General features: G+C 47.1%; 1 protein-coding gene across 1 annotated transcript in view; it reads right to left on the bottom strand.

Moving 5' to 3' along the window:
• Positions 1 to 24,083, bottom strand: part of SCD5 (stearoyl-CoA desaturase 5) — a 34,012-nt gene that overhangs the window by 5,011 nt on the left and 4,918 nt on the right. Inside the window, exons 2-3 of the mRNA XM_081999138.1 lie at positions 5,881 to 6,011; positions 160 to 365 (exon numbers count right to left, since the gene is read on the bottom strand). Coding sequence (XP_081855264.1) covers positions 160 to 365; positions 5,881 to 6,011 — 337 coding nt within the window. The remainder of the gene's footprint in view (positions 1 to 159; positions 366 to 5,880; positions 6,012 to 24,083) is intronic.

Here is a 24,083-nt window from a genome sequence, read left to right as displayed (position 1 = left end):
GGCAACAGTGGGGGCAAGAGGGACAGCAGTCCTAATGCCTGCAATCAAGGTGGCAGGGATATCTTGGGGAAGAAAAGGTAAAGATAAAAATCAGGAATGAGCCACAACTAGACAACCAGGTGGAGGGACCTTGCACAAGGGCCCAGCACTCCTACTTACTTTCTTTGGAACCTGACAACGGGGTCATCCAGCAGGTCAGTGAAATCCAGTTTCCTCCCCTTCTCTATAACATCTCGGTGCTTGCGCACGAACAGCCAGCCGATATGGGAGAAGAAGAAGCCACGGCGGGCATTGTGTGGGTCTGCATCCGTCTCCGAGTACTTGTGGTGCACACGGTGGTCTCTGCTCCACTCATAAATGTCGTTCTGCACAGAAAGTAGGGCAGGGTGAGAGGAGAGAGGCCGGGTGCTGCTCCAGCAGTACCACTTCCAGCTCCTTCCCCACACAGTAACAGCAATGAGCCCCTCTCTGATGCTCATCAAAAAAAGGTTATCAACTAAAGAGAGCCTGAGGGACCCCAGCTTTGCAGACAGCCAGTCTATCACACTGCTCCTGTCAGGGCCTACACAAAATGGGACATGCTCTGGGAACTGGTGACAGATTGGACATGTCCTAGGGCTGGAGATGGCTGTAAAGCAACAGCCTCTTGGGAGTTACCATCATCAGCCTGCCCTGGTCCTGTGTCCTCCCTGGGTGTTCACTGTGTGAGGATGGACACTGCGCTGGAGGGACCAGGTACATACATGTTTACACTATTATTTTATGACCCTGCCATGAGGGAAGCTTGCATATTTATTTTCAGGGCACTACTGTGCAGAGACACTCAGTTCTGGCATCCTTTTTCTAAGCTAGTTGTGGCTGGTTACCACTGACACCCTCCAGGCACAAACACAACTCTGAAAATGGGACAGAGCTTGTGGAACACTACATGTGCCTTTTCCTGACCTGAAGAGGAGCTGAACTTGCTCAGCCTTTTGGAGGGATGCGTCTTCCACAGTAAAACCAGCACCTCCATTTAAATTACTGCTTTGCCTGCAGGGATGTGTACAAGAGCACAGCCTTCCAGTACTACAGGAAAAATGGGGAGAAACTCTTTATCAGGTAATGTAGTGATGGGATGAGGCACAGTGGTTTTAAACTGAAAGAGGGTAATTTAGATTAGGTATTAGGAAGAAATTTCTTACTGTGAGGGTGGCAAGACACTGGAACAGGCTGCCCAGAGAAGTTGTGGATGCCCCCTCCCTGGAAGCATTTAAGGCCAGGTCGGATGAGGCTTTGAACAACCTAATCTAGTGGAAGGTGTCCCTTCCCATGGCAGGGGGGTTGGAACTAGATGATCTTTAAGGTCCTTTCTAACCCAAACCAGTCTATGATTCTACTATTAAGATATCAAAGGAAAGATGCCTATTTTATGGGAAATCAAGTCTTGCATTTGCAGCCAGGGTGGAATAAAAGTCTCAGACCCATAACATGAGCTCAGCATTGGATCAGATACAAAGCAAGTTCAGTCTTGTCTCTGCTTAAGCTGTCAGCCGATAAGGGTCACTGACATGCCTTATGGCTGTAAATGGGATTATGTGGATTGCAGGGAGGAAGGGATGGACCCCAATTTCAAACTTGGATCTGTAAAGTGAGACCTTCTGAGTTTACTCAGCCAAAGGGATTTCAGCCTCCCAGTTTGCTCTGCAGTATGCAACGGCTATTTGTCTAAACTGGTAGTTTGTGCAGTGGTGCCAAGCTACTAGTGGCAGGGTATTGTAAGCATGTGTAACATTTGCAAAACTCAGGCCACAGACTCATCTGTGAATTGAATTGCCCTACACGAGCACCAAAACATGGACATGTTAGTTAATGCCCAGATCCACAAGAGTGAACCTTAATCAGAGAATGCTTACCAGAGTCTGCTTTCCTCTACTATTTCCACCTTTGCACAGCCAGGGAGGTACATAAGCAGTAATACCCAAAGGAAGGGCGGGCATCGGTTACTTTTAGGGACAGCAATAGCACCCACAACCACCAACCACAGCAGCTTTGCTGCCAGCAGAACTGAGCAAACCATTTGTGGTGTCTGTGAAGTAACCGCAGCGCGGCAGCCATCATGGCACTGAATATACTTGCAGGACATAGTAAGCCCAGGCTAATGACAACTGTGTGTATCTATATTTTGTGACACAAAAGCCCTAATGTTGAAAGCATTGCAGAAATCATGTCTCTTAGCTGCCAATATTTGAGAGAAAGCATTGAGGCCGCCTGTGCTGCTGAGGGGACTCCAGGAACAACTGCAAAGAGCAGCTAAAGAATACAGCTCAAATGCCTGTGTGTCCAATTTCAGCCTTGAAAAGATGAACTCTCTCTGCAAGATCCCACAGGGACAGGTGAAGAAAAGCCCCAGAAAGATCTCAGCTCCACTGCACTCGGTTGTGCTCAGCCCTGTACTGTTGTCAGCTATGGCCGCAGGGACACTGGGAGTGGGCTGGGGATGATGGGAACAGTTTTCTGCAGCCCTGACTCATCCAAGCCATTGAGAGGAGGCAGTGAAGATCAGCCCCTTACCAATGCTCCAGTATGTCGCACCTTAACTATCTCATTGCACAAGAGAACAAAGTAAACTGAGTGAAGCAAAGGAAGTCACCAAACTCCTCAGTGAGAGCAAGGGGAGATATTCACCTTGCTGCCATCTTATTTTTTTTCTGCAGAGAAATCCAAGGGAATGAAAGCATCTACACTGCTTCCAGTGGCTTCAGCGGGAATATCCAGAAGACTAGAAAATGCGAAGATTAAGTCATTTAAAAATGACAGAGTTATGCAAGAAACACACCTAGAAAAGGTCCTCTTCCTTAACCAGAAATAATTTTTCAAGTGAGACTATTGATCAGTTTGTCACAACAGCACTTGATAAAATTATTTGTGGGACAGCAGATAACCAGGTAACCAGGTCAAAGCAATAATACTGTGGTAAATTAACTTGTCTTTTCATACCATAGCAAAAATCTACAGGGCTGGTAAGAAAAATTATTCCCTATATGAAAGGGTTAGGAAGCTGTGAAACAACTGAATTGCATCTAATTAAAAACCACAAAATGCTAAGAGGAAATAAAGGCCAGCAGCCAGAACTGTTGGCAATAAATACACTAAGAACTGGAGCATAGCACGTGTAAATATGCTCTGAGCATATTAATAGCTACCATTTTTCAGGAACACATCACTTTTGATGAAGTTTCAGGCAAACACAGGAGTGAAATCACTTCCAAAGCAGGGAGTGACAGCATCATGTTGTGACAGTGATGCAGACATGAGGTTTCATTAGCAGGTCCATAAATAAACCTGCAGACCAAAACACGACAACAAACTGGGCTACGTAACAACCTGTTGTGGTTTAACTGCAGCTGGCAACTAAGTACCACACAGACGCTCACTCACTCTTCCCCCCACCCTGGTGGGATGGGGAGGAGAATTGGAAAAAAAAAACAACCAAAAAATGGTAAAAAAAAAAACCCAACCAAATTGTGGGTTGAGATAAAGACAGTTTAACAGGACAGCAAGGGAAGAGAAAATAATAATAATAGAATGTACAAAACAAGTAGGGCACAATACAATTGCTCACCACCCACTGGCCAATGCCCAGCCAGTTCCCAAGCTGTGGTCACCACCTCTCAACGCCCCCCAGTTTATATACTGAGCATGATGTTATATGGTATGGAATACCCCTTTGGCCAGTTTGGGTCAGCTGTCCTGGCTGTGCTCCCTCCCAGTTTCCTTTCCCACTTTCCACCTCCGCAGTGGCATAGCACAGGAAGCTGAAAAGTCCTTGACTTAATATAAACACTACTTAGCAACAATAAAACATCAGTGTGTTATCAACACTATTCTCATACTAAATCCAAAACACAGCACTATATCAGCTACTAGGAAGAAAATTAACTCTATCCCAGCTGAAACCAGGACACAAGCTCAGTGTGCTGACGCAAATCTCCATACAACCACTGTTGCTGTGTGCAAATGCTCACAGCACAACCCCAGCTGAACAACACGTTTCACAGAGATGGCCAGGAGCGACGGTGCAATGCAGTTAGCAGAGGAGACAGCAGCACATCCCAATTGAGATGCTGAACATTAAACACTAGGAGATCAAGTAGACTTAAGCCAGGTATGACCTATTTCTGCAACTGATGTGACCGCAAGAAGCACTGTTAATTTCAATTTTGTGAGAGCTTCACTCTAGATGGCAAACACAGCTCAGCATGCTCCAACCATAAAAAAATGCACCAGGCAACTGGGCAAAAATGGCTGTATCTGATGGTGTTTCAAAGGAAGTATGGCATGTCACAGCCCATGCAGCATCAAGATAAAACTCTTCAGCAGTTTCCCTTGCCCTTCAAGAAGTCTGTGTATTTCCTCAATATTCAGCATCCAAGGATGTTGTAGGTATCTCCAATGCTACCTCGTCTTCCCAAAGCCAACATGAGGGAGATGGACCTGAAAACTCATTCAGTGTCCGCTCATGGTGGTGAAAAAACAGCCTTTAGCAGCCAATGGATGCCACGGGCTTCAGACTACTTAAGATTTAAGAGCAGGTGATTTGGTCTTTCATTTTCTTTCCAATACGAAGGGCACAAAAGTGGCTTGAAGCTACTTTGAAGTACTTCCCTGCCTCAGAATCACACCATGTCCTCAGCCAAAAGCAGTGATGAGGCCAATGCAGCTGAGAGCAAAACCCATAGCAACAGGGGAACAGAATGTAATGAAATGCCAATGTACAGTCTCATTGCAACCAGCTCGACACATTCATTTAAATTACCTATGAAAGATAAGATTGGCTGTAAAACAGGAGGACAGTAACAGAGGGTTCTCAAAACAGTTGTTTAAAACGCTGAGCAAAGGGCTTGTAAAAGCTCTGCAAGGAACCAAGCAGCACAAAGCAGCTGGAATATGGCTCAGAATAAAGGAAGCCTACAGTCAAAATGGACACATTCCCATATTCAAGCAAAAGCACTGTGTTCTGTGTAATGTCTAGAGGGATTAACTAGATTAATTCTTTCCACCTTAAAAAAAAAAAAAGATAAATCAAAGATGATAAATGAACAGTACAGAAGTGGGTAAAGGGACTCTTTTCATCTTCTGTCAAGGTACGTGAACGAGAAGGCAACCAAACAGACTGAAGGGAAAAAGTTGAAAACTCAAGGCACAACACACATGTAGTACTTAATGCCACAAGGGTTTACGGCAGCCAAGCTCAGTAAGTTTAATGTTAGTACAGGTTTGTATCTCTATTTTAAACAGCTAAAGGAGTAACTACACACCAAGAAGATCCTGGTTCTGGGCTAACTCCTAGCTGGGTGTTACACAAACAATTTTGAGGCCTATCAGTATAAGTACAGAGCTAGTAACATGCTTCTTTGCAAATGTATTTGAATTTTACTGGTGAAAAATGCTGCATAAAACAGAGGTAAATTAAGATTGTGAAAGGATGCCTGCTCTCCTTTCTGGGCACATCAAAATCTCCAACTGCCTGGATGGACAAAGAGAGTTGATTACGCAGACATATTTGCATTAAGTTGGCCCTTACAAAAATTTCCACGTTGTCCTGTGAAGTGTGAGGCCTGACCTATGCCACAGATAGGCTGCTGGGGTGCTGAGCCCCTGATCTGGGCATGTTCCACTTAGTAATTAAGTAAGTATTACTCCTGGACTGTCTAATGCATACTGTTACATGGGTGGTGAGAGAGGCGCTGCATCCCCTGAGCCAGCAGAATGTGTTATCAGCAAACGTCTTTCTGCCAGTATTTTTTTTTTTTTTCTGTCTCTAAGCTGAGGGGATCCCTGCACAGGAGAGAAAGCTGACTGGAGGCCAAGAATTTGGATGGGCAACCACAACCCCACCTGGAAAGCCATGGAGTTAGCTGCAGCCAGAAAGATCCGCAAAGGCAGCTTGGCTTTGTAGGAACGGTGGCTCCACAGGCGATGCGCACCAGCCGTCACGCCCAGGGCTGTCATCAGGAAACAGAAATATGCTGAAAGACACAAAAACAAAACACAGGATGTGCCAGGGGCCAACTGCCATTATTTTTGCTTCCTTTGATGTAAAGATGATCCTTGCCCCTGCCTGCCGATGCTTGCAGGGTCACTCAGGCTAGGCAGACAGCAGGTGAGGTTCTCAGCCCATCCCTGCTGCCCCACAGCCCTAGGGACATGTCTTTTCACTTCCCGCCTGTCCCCATTTAACCAGTGTGCTGTTCAGGAGAGTTTGGCAGCACTGAAGCACCATGCTGTGACACGTTCACATAGTATGCTTTGACCAAGTACAGTGGAGTGGAAGTTCATCACTCATGACAGAAGAGTAGAAACAACTCTTCTAATAGGACACTGCCAGCCTCCTCCAGACAGGTCTTTGCTCGAGTCTGATCTGCCAGCTAGTTTAAGAGCATCATGTCCCGCCCCTAAAGATAAGACCTGCGTCAGAGTTTCCACAATAAAGACTTCCAGGGACAGAGGGAATCGTTGGCTGGGGCAGCAGAACAAGACAGTGGACCCAGGCCCGCCTGCTCGAGCCATGCACCTATGCACTGATTGCTTCTCCTTTGATATGTTTGCTGGTTTTGTCTCTAGCGTCTTTCAATTCCTGTGTGATGGATGATCCATAGCCTGAGTTGTTTTGACTTGTAACAAAAGAGGAGACTATGGGAAAAGGTTGGAAGAACAGTGCGTTAGAGCTGCCCCTCCTCTTGGAGAGAGGCTGGAAGGAAAACAGGAATAGCTAGGAGGAAAGTATTACATGAAAGTCCCAAATAAACTACACGACTTAAAACCACTCACATTCAAGCTGTCATATACTCTTATGTCTCTCTCCCATAGGTGTTGGGAGATGTTCCATGTCTCATCCTATGCCTGAAGAGTACAGATTCATTTTACAAGTGTAAAATTAAAACAGGAGTGTATCCAAACAGTAAGAATATTACTGGACAACCTCAAATGAGTTTGCACGATCTGAAGCAATGCGCTGTTTAGCCAGGGCTCCCTGCCACCCTACACACACAGGCATGTTTTGGTTTAAACAGACTATTTCAAATACCTAAATAGAGTTACTGAAACAAAAAGGCAAAACCCTATCCCCAAAAAGGGGTCTTCTACTTGTGTCTGTGTCTGCACAGCAGTCTGTCCAGCAGGGAACCCTGTTAGACACACAGTGGCTAGAAAGGAATTCACAATCAGCTTTTCCCAGTATGTAATGTAAAACATCTATCTTTGCAAAAAGAAAACAAAAATATATCTATGTAGGTGCGTGTCTACTGTATCCCTCTATCAACTCCCAACTAACAGTGCTTGAAATTACAGCATCTAAAAGAAAATATAATAGAAATATATTCGGTAAAATAACAGCGCAACCATATTTCATGTTGATTGTCACCCCTGCGGACTGAAGGAGTAAATGGACCTTATCCACTCTATTCGTGGATCAATCAAAAACAGATTTACCCAAACATTATGTATATGGCCCAAATTCTTGTCATCTCCTGCGCAGCAAACCAAAGCCTTTCTTACAAAATGCAACAAGCAAATGGAATCAGAATGGTCCTAGTAAAGATGATACATCTCTAAAACCAGCTTTGGACACCATCACCTAAGAAGCAATTCTTTTCAGCAGACTGCAGTGTTCAAGCTACTCCCAGAAAAGGCTCATCTGTGTAGTTGAGCCCAGTGTGCTGAAGTCTATTGCCAAATTCAGACTTCTGCCTGAAGGGAGGTACAGAAATGAAGTGAAAATCATGCATGCTCTCTGCACATTATTTACAGATTTTGCTGAATTATAGATTACTCTCAGATCAGAAAAAATGCCGACACCACAACAACTCGCACTCCAGTCTCTGCTGCAGTCTTGCAGTTCTTGCACATGCCTTGTCAGTGCAAGGACTTGGTCTTCTATGAAATTAGGGAAAACCTATCCTGTCATTTTCTGTATGTGACATTGAGCTGTGCAGAAACATCACTAAGTAAGGCCTTCCAAATCACTCAAATGACTGTAATTGTGGGAACGGATCTGTGACACACAGAATACTGACATTATCCAGCTAACATAAAAATATTAAGGTTATAATCCTGAATCATTACAAGAACATATTGTCTGTTGGGCTTTCTGACTAGTTAACCTCCTGCTAGTCACAGGAGCTGAAATCTCCTGTCTTCAGCAGTCTCTTTGCTTTCTTAAAGCACAGAGGGGCTTTTCTCCCACTTCAAAGCAACAGATTATTTAGTTGACCAAGTGCTTCTCAAGGCACCCATCCATCTTAATCATGATTGATTGCTTAAAACCAGAATTAAATATAAGTGGGTAGAATGAGACTTACGCAACTTTAAGGCTGCTTTTGCTTTCCTTCTCTGTCCAGTGCAAGAAAGAGGCTGAGTGGTAGGCAACGTACAGACCACATGAAATAGCTGCACTGAATAGAAGGGATTTATGCCACTTGATGATTCAGCTCTTATAGAGCTCAGCTTAACAGAGACCCTTTCATCCAGCCCACTCCACACTACCAGCATTGCAGCACAATGGACAACAGTATTTTGGGAGTCTGGGGGCTGCCCTAGGGTCTACATGCCACCCTGTCTCCATACCTTTGAACAGCACCTTCCAGCCCAGGTCCCCTACCAACATTCCTGATTCACACCTCCTGGGAAGCCCTGTGCTACAAGCGGGAGGAGGATTTATCCAAAACATTTCTGCAGGAGCCCTGCTGCCGCACAGGCAGCCTTGCAGGTAGCATGTCTCCAGCCATCAACCAGGAGCAGGCAAGCTCAGCTGTACTTCAGGACAGGGACTGCCTGGTGGTGTGCCACAGCGAAAGGAGGGGGACTCGCGTTTCAGAGGGGGCAGCTGGCATGCCCAGCTCTCCCTACAGCCACGGCGGGGAACAAGCTGACCCTGGCCTGGATGGCTCAGCAAAGGGAGAGGCAGAAAGGCCAACCCAGAAGGAGTGCCAGACCCTCCCAGGAACATGCTGTCCTGATCAAATGGGGCTTTCCCAGGGATTTCCCAGGGCTTCCCTGGACCATGACCACAAGCTCCATCCTCCTGCCCCTCCAGCCCTGACTTGCCAGCCCCAGCCACTACTGCAGTGATCAAGCTAAAACGGCTGGGGCTTATACCACACAACATGCCTACTTTTTGACTTTGAAGAGGAGGAATCGTAACAGCAGGAATTTTCCTCATATAAATCCTGAGGGCTGAAACATCTCCACAAACAAACTTACTCAGCAGTTTGGTAACCAGAGCAGAAACAAATCCTGTCAGACAAATGCACTGTACAGTGATACCAGATTTCTGTGGTTCTTACAGGAATTAGGGTGCATGAAAATATTACTTGGCACTAATTCCCAATGTATAAATAGCCAAGATGGCAAATATTTGTCATGTACAGACATGTCTCAAGTTTTCCTTTGCAGAATTAATTATGAACTCAAACCAAAAATCAGACTATAAACCATTTGATTTTACATTAATTATGCACAGCTACAGTTATTACATGAGAAGAGAACCGGGCTCATTTTTGGGGGCTGGAGAGTGTGTGTGTGTGTGTATGGGGTGAACATCTCCATGAAACACAAAAGGATTACACTATGGAGCAAAGTGGCAACCCACCATACCGAAAACTCCCTCTTATTCCTGCAACTAAACAGGTCTCCTAAGTAATAAAGAGTAAAAAACACAGTTGTTGCAGAAAAAGAAGGGGAAAAAACCAGAAAAACCACAAGAAAAGTAACAATAAAATACCTGGAATCCAAACAGTTAATGATACAGTTCTTTTTAATTTAGTGAGGGTACTTAATATACAAAAAGGAAGCTGCTAAAATAGCCAGATTAGTCTTCTGCATGTTTTAATGAGCTAACTCTGCAACTGAGATGACTTATCAAAGCAAAACACACCCACAAGGAAACTGCAGTATTTCACACTTCACCTATAGACTGCAGACTGAGCAGTGTATCCATGTATATTAGCTTCACACATGATCACAGGCCACTGGAGACTCCAAATTCAGAGCACAGATGACCATCTTGTGGAGGAGGAATAATATACTGCTTTTCCTCCCCTCAACTGGTGCTGCAGTACCGGCAGGAGCGCAGCTTGGGAGGGGGCTGTGCTGGAGTGTGGTGGAGGAGGATGTCAGCAGCCATTGATGATGGATGTGAAGGAAGAACAGCAAGCTAGCAGCATCCCCACCTCCCCAAGATGCCCAGCTATGAGGCCAAGAGGCATTTCCACAGGGCTGTCCTCACCAGGAGGCCAAGCTGACACTGGCTGCACAGACAGGGCTCTGTGAAACAAGAGGTGCTTGATGGATAAGGATGGAGCTAGAAAAGGGCTGGGTGAGGACTCGCTAACCACAAGCCTGGGGATGGAGCACACATTGCACCTGGGCAGGCAGGGCCAGCATCTAAGAGAGCCAGGGCATGGGAGTTCCACCAACAGTACAGCAGTCTGAGCAGGAGCTCTGAAGCCACCTGACAAAAGGTTGTGTCATACTAATACCAAAGTAAATGAAAGAAAGGAAAAAAAAAATATAAAAGGAAAATAGTGGAATGAGGACTTCAAGAAAAAAAAATTAAAACCAAAAAGCTAACACAACAGAAAAAGCTGTCTGGAGACATGTGGGATGAGAGAGGAAACAGAACAGCCAATGAACAGATCTGTGAAAGACAGTGGGCTTAAGACTGGTATTTCTGGTGTTGTGAAAAGCAAGCTAGAGCTGTGCAGCTCACAGTTTCATACTAAAGCCAGAGGGAGAGGAGGACGATACTTTCAAGCCATCTTCTGATCATTTATTCAGTTTTGCCTTACTCATGGATTGAAGGCAGTGCAGAGCATCTGCTTCGCTGAGCTGCTGGCAGGGAGGCATCTGCCTGGCATGGAGCCAAAGTGTGCCACTAGGCTGGGAATGCATCCGGCACTGACTCCACGGCTCTGCGGTCCACCTTATGCCTGCAGTACGGTTCTCCTGCCACACACAGACCCAAAAGCAGCCCCTTCTCAGCATCAACCCCCAATTACCATGTTCAGTGTGAGAGTTCAGATCTACTCTGTTAATGGAGATAACCATGTTATTAGGCATGTGTCATCCTCACATACCTCTGTACCTTCTGGATACTGTGGCACTGCATGGCAAGGAGCTCCACAGGTCTGCAGGGCCCTCTAGGGCCTTTGCTCCTGCTTCTGCTACTGTAAAATTGTTTCTTTTGAGAATTTACTCAGAACAAGAGCTGAATTATCCTCCCTAGCCCCTAGGATGGTGTGGGAGTGCTGTGTGCCATGCCTACTGCTCCCCAGAGCAATAGCTAGCTTTGCCTGGACAGGGCCCCAAATTTACATAGTTTTAGAGCATCTCAGCTGGCTAAGGTTTGCTTTGAATTGCTATCTACTCAAAGCAATGACTGCAGGAGTTTTCGCTTTGGGCAAGCCCACTTTTCTCCCATTTATCTGAACATGCTGGTTTCAGGAAAATTCCCTAGAAACGTAGCCTCTGGACCTCCTTTTACAGTAATGGTCAGAGACATGCCCACAGCTGTCCTCAGCTATGCTCATCCAGGTGCCCATCGCAGCCAGGAGAGTGCCCACAGCTGTGCAGAAAGGCCCAGGAGGTAGCTCCGATCTCATCACCCCACCAGCTCCGTCCTTGAGCACAGGCAGCTGGGCTGCAGCACCAGCCAGAGCCCTCTGCCAGGGCCACAGCTCTACTCCCAACACGTACCAAACCAGTGTCGCCAGCCAACAGCTCTAACTGCAGTCCCAGTTAAGACCCAAAACTCTGCAGGGAGGTTTAGGGCTTGCTGCAGGTCCGGCAGAAATCTGAGGCTGGGGTTCAAGTACCTCAAACAGCAGGGCCCAAGAGCTCTGGGCACTGCACAACTCAAACACCAAGCCCAGAGCTGACTTTGACTGGATGGTAAACCAGGATCTGTTTCAAGGAAGGATGATTTAATCCAGTAGAGCAGAGGTTTTAAGTGGGTTCCTCCTTGTTTCTCCCTACTCTTTCTCAAGACCTCAACACAGGATTACTCCCAAACACAGGAGTTTCACTTCCTTCCTACATTGTCTCCACACTCTCCCTGCTAGTTCTGCAATGCACAAACCCCGTGTTAATGGAGTAAACTGGTGCAAAATGCCTCCATGGGGAGCTGGGCCCCAACGCGTCGCTCCCCTCGGCAGGTAGCACGCCTTGCCCCCTGCAGCCCCGCAGAAGCACAGCGTCCGACCGCGCTCGACAGAGCACAGCATAAGCAAAATGCTTCTGAACTGGCGCAGTGGGAGAAGCATTTGAGAGAGGGAACAAAGCGGACGAAGGGGAAGAGAAAACAAGTAAGCCTGTGCAAAAGGACAAGAGAGAACCAGAGCACGGCGACAGGGAGTGGATACAAGAGAGACAAGATATACGAGGTTAAACTACCATGCAATCGGGGAGCTGGCAGGTTGCTAGGCTTCCAAGTACGCTGAGCCTGTGCACAGATGCTATTTATGGGAACATGCCAGAATCAACAGGCAGAACATTTTTATTCAACATCCTTATTAATGACCTGAAACAAAGGCAAACAGCATATTAATTACAACTGCAGATCATGCTAAATTTGGAGCAGCAGTGAGAGCTAAGAAACACAAAACAATCCACGCAGAAACAGGGAAAGTAAGGCTCAAAATAAAGATCCGCCTGGATAGAAAAAGCGAAGTAATGTAGTTCAGGGAGCAATAACTGCAGACAGGGATCTGCAACGAGGATTACAGGCTTGGGGAGGTGGGAGGCTGCAAGGAGGATCACCAACAGCTCATAAAAAATTCACAGCATGCAGTATGATAAGGCAGCAAGACATCAGTGTGATCTTGAACAGCAGGCAGAGAGGTATCATCTCACTGTCAGAGAGAAGCAATGAATGCTATACCAGACAAACCGTTTAAAAATGGATGGCATAGGAGATCAACACCATAAATCATCTGAGCCTTTTTTTTCAGAACAGCTCATTACCCCATGGCAGGATTTACAGAAAAACTTCACTATGCCTAGTGCCAAACTCTTCTGAAAGCCTGAGTGCCCAGGGCACTGACCTCTTATGAAGATAGAGGGAAATATTGCCACAGTCTGTAGCTACTTCACAGGCATCAGGAAGTCATCCTCTGCTCTAAGTGGTTGCTTAAACTGGAACAGATCTCTCCCCCCCCCCCCCAAATTTCAGTTCTGTTGCATGCTGAATATCAAAATTAGAACCTCTCTGTTTCTGAAACCGGGGACCACATTAGAAACATGGTATGTATTTACTGTTTGTGAATCCAGCAGATTCCAGATTGCTTTTTACTTTTAACTGGTGATAAAAAAACCCCAAATCAGCCAAAACAAGAAGCACAACAAGCACTGGGTTCACTCTGCACCTCTGAACAGACAATGCTGGCTCCTGAAAGAGGTGAGATGACTGGACATCCTTTTTAGGCACATATTACATGGAGACACCGTGTCAGATAGCAACTATCTGCATGTCACCAATGTCAAACATAACCTAGTTATATGAAGCAAATTGCAATTATCTCTGAGGGACAAAACACCAGACATAAAAACACTAGTGGTGAAACAAAATCAATTGCACATTCACAATGGCGCTACTGTCAATATATAAAACATCTTTAAAATACATAATAATGTCACACGACCATTCCTGTGGGGTGATGACACGCAAAGCAAGGCACCAACGCTCACCCAGTGCCTGCAATCCCTGCATGTGCAGTGGGGGCGAGGAGAGGAGGGATAGCAGGGCCAGGAGCAGAGAAGGGAGTCGGCCCTTGCCAGTCCCACTGCTGGCATCTCTCTGATACGTGCCTAAAAACCTCACAGTCCCTTGCAGAAGTAAGGGATTTGGACACTACATTCAACCATAGCATGGTGACTACTTTGAACCTGACACAAGTTTGGAGAGCCGTCATCCTCGCAGTTTGGTCTAGGCGAGTTGTACCAACCACAGATCCTACCACAGTCCCATTTTCTAGACAGACTTTGGAACTAGGCAAGTTTTGTGAACATTTGAGCTTTTTTGCATGTTACAAAATGCAACAAATGTTTTTTCTGGGCCTCATGCAGCAAATCACTGACTCAGTTTTAAGTCAACTTGATGACACATCTTAGGTCAGCTGGCGTGGGGATTACTACATGAAGTGCCAGGAAGCAGGGCAGGAACTCTCAGACCACCTGGGTCTCACCAGTACCTGCGATGGGGAAAAACACGTCAGGGAAAGTGCTGGCCACTCCAAACAAGACAGATGACATACCTTATGAGATCAGAACAGTGGCTCACCTAGCCCAATACTTTTTCCCAACAGGGGTAAGAGGACTTGCTATTCAAAGACAAAAGAAAAAAAAAATTAAAAGGGGAAAAAAGACAACACAGCCCAGCTACTGTTGCATTAGCAGTGCCTGCACACTGGTGGACCTCAATATGTGGCATTTTGCACAGAGTACGTAGAAAGTATAAAGGCTGGAAGCTGTCCCAGGGTTATCATCACACTTGCTCTTACCAGGAGGGTGACAGATCTTGGATCAAGATAGCCACCAAGGCTCAGGGCCTTGGTTATATGTCCCGTTCTGAGGACATCAGCCCCATTTACTCGGGTGCTGATGCAGAGCGCCGTGCAGAGAGTTCAGAACAAGCTGCACAAGCATTGTTCTCTCCTAGGACTGGCCACAATCACTGACACCTATAGCCCCAACACAGACTTCAGCAGTTGCTGTTCCCATGGCCTCAAGTCAGCAGGTAGGGGACCCCCAGCCAGATCCCTCTTCAGACCGCTGGGCACTTGCTCCGTCTCCCCACAGCATCCCACTCAACAGGGACTCTGGCAGACAGAAAGATCAGCCAGCAAAGCAAGCCAGGAGCACGAACAATTGAACATGGACCAGAAAAGCATCCAGTGCATTCACTGTGGTGAGAACACAGGGTTAGAAGAAATCTGCATAGCCACAAAAAACACACCCTGTCTGCACCTCTTGTCAGAGTGCACATGATGTCTGGTTGCGGTTGCCTTTCTCCCAAGCTCTGTGTCACAGCCTCTGCCACAGCTGCTTCCTGCCAGCCCCCAGTGCAAAGCCCCGTGCACACCCAACCTGCACCATTATTTTATATCTGCTCAGGCGGCTGTCCCTTGAGTGGTGTCTTCAGCTTTCAGTTGCTGTCATGGAAACCTTAGCTCTCCTACTGCCATAATTTTGAGGACAGCTTCAGAAGCATACAGCACCCTCGTTCTGCTGGAGGTCTCACTGCTGGGCGATGACATTCCCAACACTGTTTAGCCTACAAGATCTGATGCATTCCCAGCACCAGCTTTACATTCATCAAAGGCTTACACATTTTTGCGCGCACACACACACAGACACACACACACAGAGTGTCTCTCGCAGTCCAAGGATCAGGAGGCAAGATCTTATGGAGGCAGGAGGGAGTAATTTCTTAAGAAGACACAAATTCTACTGACACTAATGGCCGAGAAAGCACATCTTTTGCTTGGGGAAGAAAAACTAACAAGCACAAGGGCTGTGCTTCACCTGTAGACATCTGTTACCTCTTCAACAGTAAGGCAGCTGAAAACAACTCACCTTAAAAATGCTGTTGCATGATGAAGACATCTTGTGACATGACACCGTTTGGTGGAAATACTCTCTCCACAGCTGGAGTAGCCAGCAAAGTCTCAGGCAAACCTCTGTGTGACAAAGCCTGGCAAGAAATTTTAATCTCAGCACAGGCCATTTTTTTTTCATCCCTGTATATAAAGAGATACCCCAACTTGACTTATTTGTATAAATAGCTATTTGAGGATTAAAAATAACAGGAATGGACATGCAACATTTGTCCATTTCCACATCAGCATTTTACCTTCAGACATCAAAATTGCTTGCTAGGGAATTCTAATAACCGAACGCATAAAACCCAAGATCTTCCATCAGACTACAAGAACTGGATGAGAAATAGAAACAGCGAGTTGCTCAAGCACATAGTGAGCATCACAAAGCTGACTGATCGCCATAAATATGTAACATATCTGTATCTTACAGTTAGGATTTTTCCTTTCTAAAAATTAAATTACATCTGCATATCCTGCACGCGCCTTTTCCTAAGTTGTGGATTTTTGCTGTTATTCAGTGGCAGATTTAGGACAAATAAACCACGTCAGCTAATCTGACCAAACCTGGGTAAACACTTCCAGTAGCATTGAGTGGTACCTAACTCCATTCCCACTGAAATTCAGGGCAGCACTGCCATCCATTTCAGTAGCTGCACCACGCTTGGTCTCTTCTGAATACCTCACGATCCTCCACTTCACTATGCAAACAAACAGCAGTAGAAGATTCTCTCCTGATTCAACATCAGGGCTCAGGCCAGAAATGCAACCAATAATTTCATGGTGCCTGGTACCGCAATGCTTTTTTTGCACTCTTGTTAGATAACACCAAGTTTTGGGATATATTTTCTTAAAACGTGTGTCTGCTCCAAAAGGGAAGTCTTCCTATGCCAAATTAGACACTTGGTCTATCCAAACACCTCATTTAAAAATGCTGGTTGATGTCACACACTGCATTGGTGGGAGGGCCAGGGTCAACATGCGGAATTATTAGAACTAGATTAGATATCAAGTCTCCAGTACACATCTCTACTTCTGTCACCCTCCAGGGCAACCTTGGAGATCTCTTCCTCTACAGTGGAGAGACATAAGGAGCAGTAACACAGCATTTAATCCACATCATCCTACAAAAAAAGCCTCATTTCCTGACCTGGGACTACATTTACTAAGGAGGGAGAAATGTTCCACCTTAGTCCCTAAATTGCTGCCAAGAAGAAATGTTGAATTGGTGCTCTGGCCCTGAGGTCACTGGGAAGGAAACACTTCCCTGATAGCAGAGTCAATTGGCCAACCCGCTGTTTGCTGAGCCCTGCTACCTGTCAAAAGGCTGGCATGAAAAGCACCTTGGGCTGGATTCAAACTAGCGACTGAGAATTAAAAAGCACCAGCGTGCAGCAGCACCAGCGCCCTGAGCCGCCCACTGCACAGCGCATGCCAGCTCTCACAGGGAGACGTGCATTCCTGTGAAGACCAAATGTGTGAAATCTCAGGCCAGAAGCGGGTTCATCTAAAATTAGATCTACACATTCTCTGAGCTACTCCAAATTGAGCCAAGCGAGAAAGAGATAAAAGGAAGCACATCAAAGGCAAAGGGGAAGCGGAGTTTTAGAGCTGCAGAGAAGGCGAGTTCAGACAAGGCCCTTCTCCTGCCCCACTGTACTGTGGTGGAGGAGCTCCAGAAGAAGGTCTCTGCCGCATCCTCTTGGCCCTGCCATCACCAGCTTGTGAAATCCTGGCTGTCTCTGCCTTGGAGGCACATGCCTGCGTATGCATTTTCAGGAATATTCCCCAGAGCCAGCCCTTTTGGCCGAGTATACAAAAGACTTTATTCCGGTTGGAATAGCAGAAGTGTTCACATTGACAACTGCAGCCAATGTGACATAAATAAAGCCAGCAGAGCAACGGAAATCGCATCTGACAGCAAGTATTCCAGCAAATGCTAAAATTCCCCTGGGAAGCAAATACAGATACCCTGATCTCACCAGCAGCTGCAGATTGCCTTAAGATACCCAACAGTTTATATATATTTTTAGATCAAAAGGCTGGAAGATGCTCTGGTTTCTCTGAAATTTTTGATGCTTATGTGTAGCCTCTGTCAGCTCAGCTGAATCCTGCGTCATCACAAAACCATGGGCAGATTTCACTTCTCTCCCAGTGACCTCACTGCTGTCCTCAATCCACATGCCAGCTAGAGCTGTGGTGGTTTTTTAGTGCTCTATAAACGCCAGGAAAGAATTAATGCAAATTTTTCTCCGTTTTCAAGGTCAGAGCAAAGAGATAGTGTGGTTAAGCCATTAGCACAGCACTCCAGAGCCCTGCATTCAGCAGGCAGGTCTGCCTCAAGGAAGAAGGATTATTCAGCAGCCCTGCCCATCACTGGCCAAAGCTTGCCCTGTATGCAGCTGGGCACACAGTGGGGGAATGGCTTCATCCCACTATTCATGCTGTGCGTGCTGGCAAGACCACCCAAAGCACAGTGTCACAGAAAAGCAGCTTTTCAGCTATTAGAAACAAAGATGTGGCGTGATACATACTTGTGATTTGGTGTGATGGTTTAACCCCAGCTGGCAAATAAGCACCACGCAGCTGCTTGCTCACTCCCCTCATGGCAGGGAGGGGGAGAGAATTGGAAGAGTAAAAGTGAGAAAACCCATGGGTTGAGATAAAGACAGTTTAATAGGTAAAGCAAAAGCCACGCACACAAGCAAAGCAAAACCAAACAAGGAATTCATTCACCACTTCCCATCAGCAGGCAGGTATTCAGCCATCTCCAGGCAAGCAGGGCTCCATCACGCATAACAGTTACTTGGGAAGACAAACTCCATCACTCCAAAGAGAGCCCCCCCTTCCTTCTTCTTCCCGCAGCTTTATATGCTGAGCATGACGTCATATGGTATGGGATATCCCTTTGGCCAGTTGGGGTCAGCTGTCCCAGCTGTGTCCCCTCCCAACTTCTTGTGCACCCCCAGCCTCCTTGCTGGTGGGGTGGGGTGAAAAGCAGAAAAGGCCTTGACTCTGTGTAAGCCCTGCTCAGCAGTGACTAGAACATCCCTGTATTATCAACACGGTTGTCGGTACAAATCCAAAACACAGCCCCATACTAATTACGAAGAAAATTATCCCAGCCAAAACCAGCACATTTGGGCAAACTGAAAGCTTCTGCCTTTTTATGATCTCTAGGCATGGGGCACAGGAAAGGAGCAGGGCTCAACGAGGAGCTGAAGTGAACTTCTGAACTGCTGGGCCTCCAGGGACGATTCCCTGGGGAGGCAGCAGCACCTTTGTCCCAGATCTCCAGCGAACAGGATCCGTTGCACAGGAACACCCTGCTCCAACCTGGTGCCCTACCAGGCCAGCCAGCAGCTGCTGAAGCTGAGCTCTGATGGCTTTGACTTCTCAGGACTTCAGACTCTGGATGATGTTGCCATCCGTCTGCCATCACTGCATCCTGCCCAGATGCTTTGTCCCTGCTTCACTTATATGCTGTCAGCTCTTGCACCTTTTCCTCCCCTTTCTCTTGCACCTTTTCCCCCCCTTTCCAAAACCAAACAGAGCTCAGGGAAAAACACATTGCAAAAAATGGCCTTTCCCAGTTTTCTCTCCTTCTGGCATTTTGAGCCTCAGAGCTGGGCTGCAAGCGCTATACCTCATTAAAATTAAAAGGCACAAGCCTCTTGCATCCAGCCAACCATGCAGCAGGCAGGTCAGTTACCCAGAGCCATCAGGTTAGAGGATGGTGCCAGGGAAAAGGAGAACACCTTTGTCTCCAGCACAGCAGGCAGGTTGATGCTGTTGGCTCTGCAGGGGCACTGACTGGATCATTGCCCACCACACTCCCCGAAAAACAGCCCTAGCCCAGACCAGCTCTGCTCCCACAGTGAGCTCTGGAACAGCGAGAAGGCCCACACACCAGGTCTCTGCCTCCACCTACCCAGCAAGATGTTTTCCCATACTCCACCCCACACCCCCCCATGTATAGACTGCATAAGGAGGCCGGCTTTCATCTCCCTGCTGATTAGGGGCCAGGCAGTTTTCAGTCAACCCAAGCACACAAGTCTATCCCTTTGCATCAAAGATAGGAGTCAAAGCCAAGGGAAAACAACAAGAGCAGCCTTGCTATGGATCCTGCAAGGACATCTGGCCTCACTTGCATGCCTGCCTCACTGCAGCTGAATCCAACTGGCTGCAGCAGGGGAAGGAGCACCTCAGAACAAAAATGATCATCTACAATCACCATCACAACTGATTGTTTCAGTTGTATAGTTGACTATAAAGGTCCTGTTTTCCATATCTACAGCCAAATGCATTCTGGAAAGAAGTTATAACCTCATGGTGCTGGCCAAAAATAAATTATTAAAAGGCAAAACGCCTTTTCTTACCTTCAATCCCCTACAAAATACAGGGTTTCTGACGTTTTCATAAGACGTGCTGCCATTTCCAACCTGTGCTGTTACCCAACACCCATTTCCTTTCTCCAGTGCCCTGGTAGTGGCTCTGCGTGAAGTATCACCCAAAGAGAGTAACAGGCATGAAGTGGGAGCCCAGGACTGCTCTCCCTCCACCCCATGTGTTGCCAGGGCTCAAAGAACCTATTTCCAGTCTGTCCTCTTGGGACCTGCTTTTACTGCTCTGCCCCAGCACTTTTCTACATGCTTATGCAGCCCTTCTGCATCCCAACTGCTCCCACTCCATTTATGAAGAACATGAAATAAGCCTCAGAAACCAGCTTCTCCCCAAGCTCTCAGGTGTCCAGGAGGGCACAGTGAGCTTGTATGTCCACCCCAGCCCTGGACTGCAGCAACTGCTGGTTAGAGCAGCACAAACCCCTTCCAGGTCCCTTCTCCCTTGCTTCTGAAATGCCAGCTAAGGGCCCTGGCAGAAGTCCCTTCACAGATTCAGCTGTGTGGCCCTGATAGGAGACATCCTGTGAACCACTCGAGATGCAGAGGGCAGCGTAGGAGCAGCCAAACACTGCAACCCCTTCCACTGACATAGCAGGATCCCACAGACACAGAAGGCATTACAGTGAGGCTGGGTTGGGAAGGATATGAAACACTCAAAAATTTAAAGTCAGCCAAAGAATAGAGCCAAAGAGCCAGGCAAAGAAAGAGTCCAATCAAGAAGAGCTCCCCCATTTGCCAAGGCCAGGTTATTTTATTCTGAGCCACTCTCAGAACATCATCTGAGAAGCCACTGGCCAAAAATAAGTCAAGAAAGATCCTCATTTCAGTCTTCCTCCAGAGATCCCCATCCTTCTGGTGCTGAGGTCCCTGCACAAGAGACAGAGCATGCAGGATTCCTGACGCCAGCATCTGACAAACAGCCCGGCCCCCTGTTTCATATCAGCCTTGCTTTACTTAGCATGGTAATTGTTCATGTTTCAGCTCTCCAGTGGTGCAGCACATTTTATTGTTAGCCTACATGGTAAAAATAAAATCTGATTGCAATAAATTGCTTGGCTTCAATTATAACATCACTGTTAATTACAAGTGCAACTGTAATTGCAGGGAGGGAAGGCAGAGTGGCAGTGATGATGATGCATCCTACATTCTGGTGGGTTAGCCGATGTTTTCCAGCCCAGCCCTCCCAGGGGAGAGAGCAACGCTTTTGCCTCCTTGACAGCAGTTGCAGCAATCCCAAACAAGCAGGTCTGTATGGCCCATACTGCTCTGCCTGGTGACATCTCCTGGAGAAGGGACATCTGATCTACTCCCAGCCCCCTGAGACTTCCTCTGATGCTGACACAACTCTGACCGATACATTCCCTCTACTTGGAGTGAAGTCCATCCTGACTCATCCACGGAAACTCCTCAGAGACTGTATACTGCCATCCGCACCTGAACATAGAACCAAAGACAAAAAGCTAGAGCCACAGATCTCTGTTGCCTCCACAGAGCCTGCCTGCACCAGCTCAGGAGCTGATGGGCCAGGGCTTGAGAAGGCATCTCACACTTCTACTGACCTTGAATGGGCTTCTGTGTGTTTCACACAGCCAGCTCTGGGGGTGCAACAAACCTCCCCTGCTCTTTCCTTCATGGGGCTTCTTCAGAGGGATGCTTCTCCCAACCCTCCGATGTCAGGGGGCAGCCCAGAAGCCAACAATCCCTGTAAAATTTAGTAGGAATAGACAGAGGGATTTCTACCTTTGCTGGATCCAGCTCTCATTGCCGTCCTCATTGCACAGGTCCAAAGGAAAGAGTATTTGAGGTTCTTCTGGTTTGCCTGGAGCACAGCTCAGAGCAGCCAAGGGCCCAGCAGTGCTTCGTGCCGGGGGAACATCCCGGTGTCTAATCACAAACAGCTGCACTACTCACTCACCCATTCACGCTGCCCAACTGCAAGAACTTGTTAGGAGTGTCATGAACCCACCTCCTGAGAACAACAGGACCAAAGGGCCATCGTATGCATCTAGGGCTCAGCATGCACACGCTCTGCACCCACACAGACATCAGATTTTTTTCTCCAGTCCTTTATAGTGCCCATGGTGACCACGTGACATGCAGCACACAAAACAGAGGGAAACAAAACAGAGCACCACCATTGCACTGGGGATGAAATCAAGATGGGGAACAAAAATACATACTTACAGCTGAACATCGTGAAGTTCACAGACAAGACCTTAAGGAATCAGCTCCAGCAATAATTAAAACCAGAGAGGAGTGAACGCTGGGGCAGGGAAAACATCTGACAGGCAGGAGTGTCCTCAGCGGGATCTGGAGCAGGTCCAGGACCACGCTGATGTCTGTGTGTTGCTAAGTGGAGGGCGTGTTCCCCAGCTCTAGAACGGACACAGCTCAGACCGTTCCCAGACGTGAAAGGCTAGGGAACAGCACGTTACAGCCACCCCCAGCTCCAGGGCATTTGGCATTTTTAAGGAGAGAAGTGCCGTTTGAGAAAAGACTCTGTTCCCATCAAAGATGATGGGAGTTCAGCTCTTGATGCTAGGGAGGAAGGAACAAGCCAAGAACTTGAGTATTAAGAGGGACAGCCGTAAAACAACGCTTTCAAACATGGCAGGGGTGGAAAACCCAGTCCAAACCCACTCTGAAGATAAGCAGGGCTATTCCCTGGTGCTGATGTGCACCTCAGAGATGCAATTCCCATTCTGAAGGTTCATCTCTTCTCTGCTTATGTAGTGGACCAGCTGCTACCTTGAACTGCTGAAAGCACAGCAGATCCAGGGGCTGATGGATAACAAGGCTGGCCTCCTGTATGCCACAGAAACCTCCCAGAGCTGCTTGCTGCTCGCTGCTCATGGGCGGGACAGCTCTGTGAGCCAGCAGACAGGAGAACTCTCCTGGGAGTAAGGCAAGGTAGGGTCCTTCTGTTCATTAAGCCCCTCCTGCCAATGTGGCTGCAGACACCTCCTTAGAGGTGTCTAAGAGGAAAGCATTCACTGTTTCCTGACCCAAAACCTTGCCTACAGAAATCACGTGAGCATAACCACTTTGCAGGACCCAGAGGGTGCTCCTGCCAGAGCGGCAGCAGGAGTGACAGTAAGAAAAGTTTTAATCAAGTGTCTCCATGCCACATCTGTGAAACGAAGAAAATATTTCCACTCTCCTTTGTCCGCAGAGGATTCAGAGGTACCAAGTAGAACTTCCTTGGAGCTAGGATTTTTTATTTACAGCCATCTGTGCAGAGTTTCTAACACTACGCACAGAAATGGTTAATGACTAAAACCAGTTGATAAAGAAAAAGCCAGTAGATGGCACTCAAGAATATGCAAGACTTACAAAACGTGCAAGACAAATAAAACTTGCATCTGCAGTGCACAACAGCAACATGTGCCTCATTATATAGAGACGCTACCAGAAGGGCTGAGAAACAGGTGATGATCTTGGTGGTGCCCTCCAGGCACCACAGTAACCCAAAGTGCAAAGACCACAATTGCTTTAATCTCTCTTATAAAAAGGATCCAAGCAGCAGGATTTGGATTCAGAGCTGTGCCTGGGAGCAGCTTGCGTTCTGGCAAGGATGCAGCTGGGCAGCACTGCTGCTCCGTCTGCGCTCTCAGCCAGCCTGCGCTCAAGCACAGGGGAAAGCTGTGGGTAAGCATGGCACAGGGCCCACCACGGCTGAACACAATCAATCTGGCATTCTCGAGCACTAAAATGTCTCCTAAACACTGTTCAAATAATAGCAACAAGCCTCCCCTCCCATATGAGCACCATTAAAGCAAGGCCACCCTCCTCCCCGATCCCAGGCTCTGGCAAGCCATAGCAGTGTGTGAAACGAAACCCATTTGGCTATCAGGCAGCTCTGCGAAACACATCCAGATGATAGAGTAGGTGGCCATGCCTGTGCCAGTTTTTTAAGTTGTTAGTACTAGTAATGCTCGGTAGCCTGAAAGAAAAGATTTTACAGCAGGTAAAGAGCTTAACCTTTTGTGGGGTTTTTCTATTTCCTATAATGCATTTGGCTACCTTAAGTGCTTCCTCACAAGTC

This window comes from Phaethon aethereus (assembly GCF_964289735.1).
Source record: "Phaethon aethereus genome assembly, chromosome: 4".
NCBI classification, from domain to species: domain Eukaryota; kingdom Metazoa; phylum Chordata; class Aves; order Phaethontiformes; family Phaethontidae; genus Phaethon; species Phaethon aethereus.
This window is presented reverse-complemented; position numbering and strand designations above follow the sequence as displayed.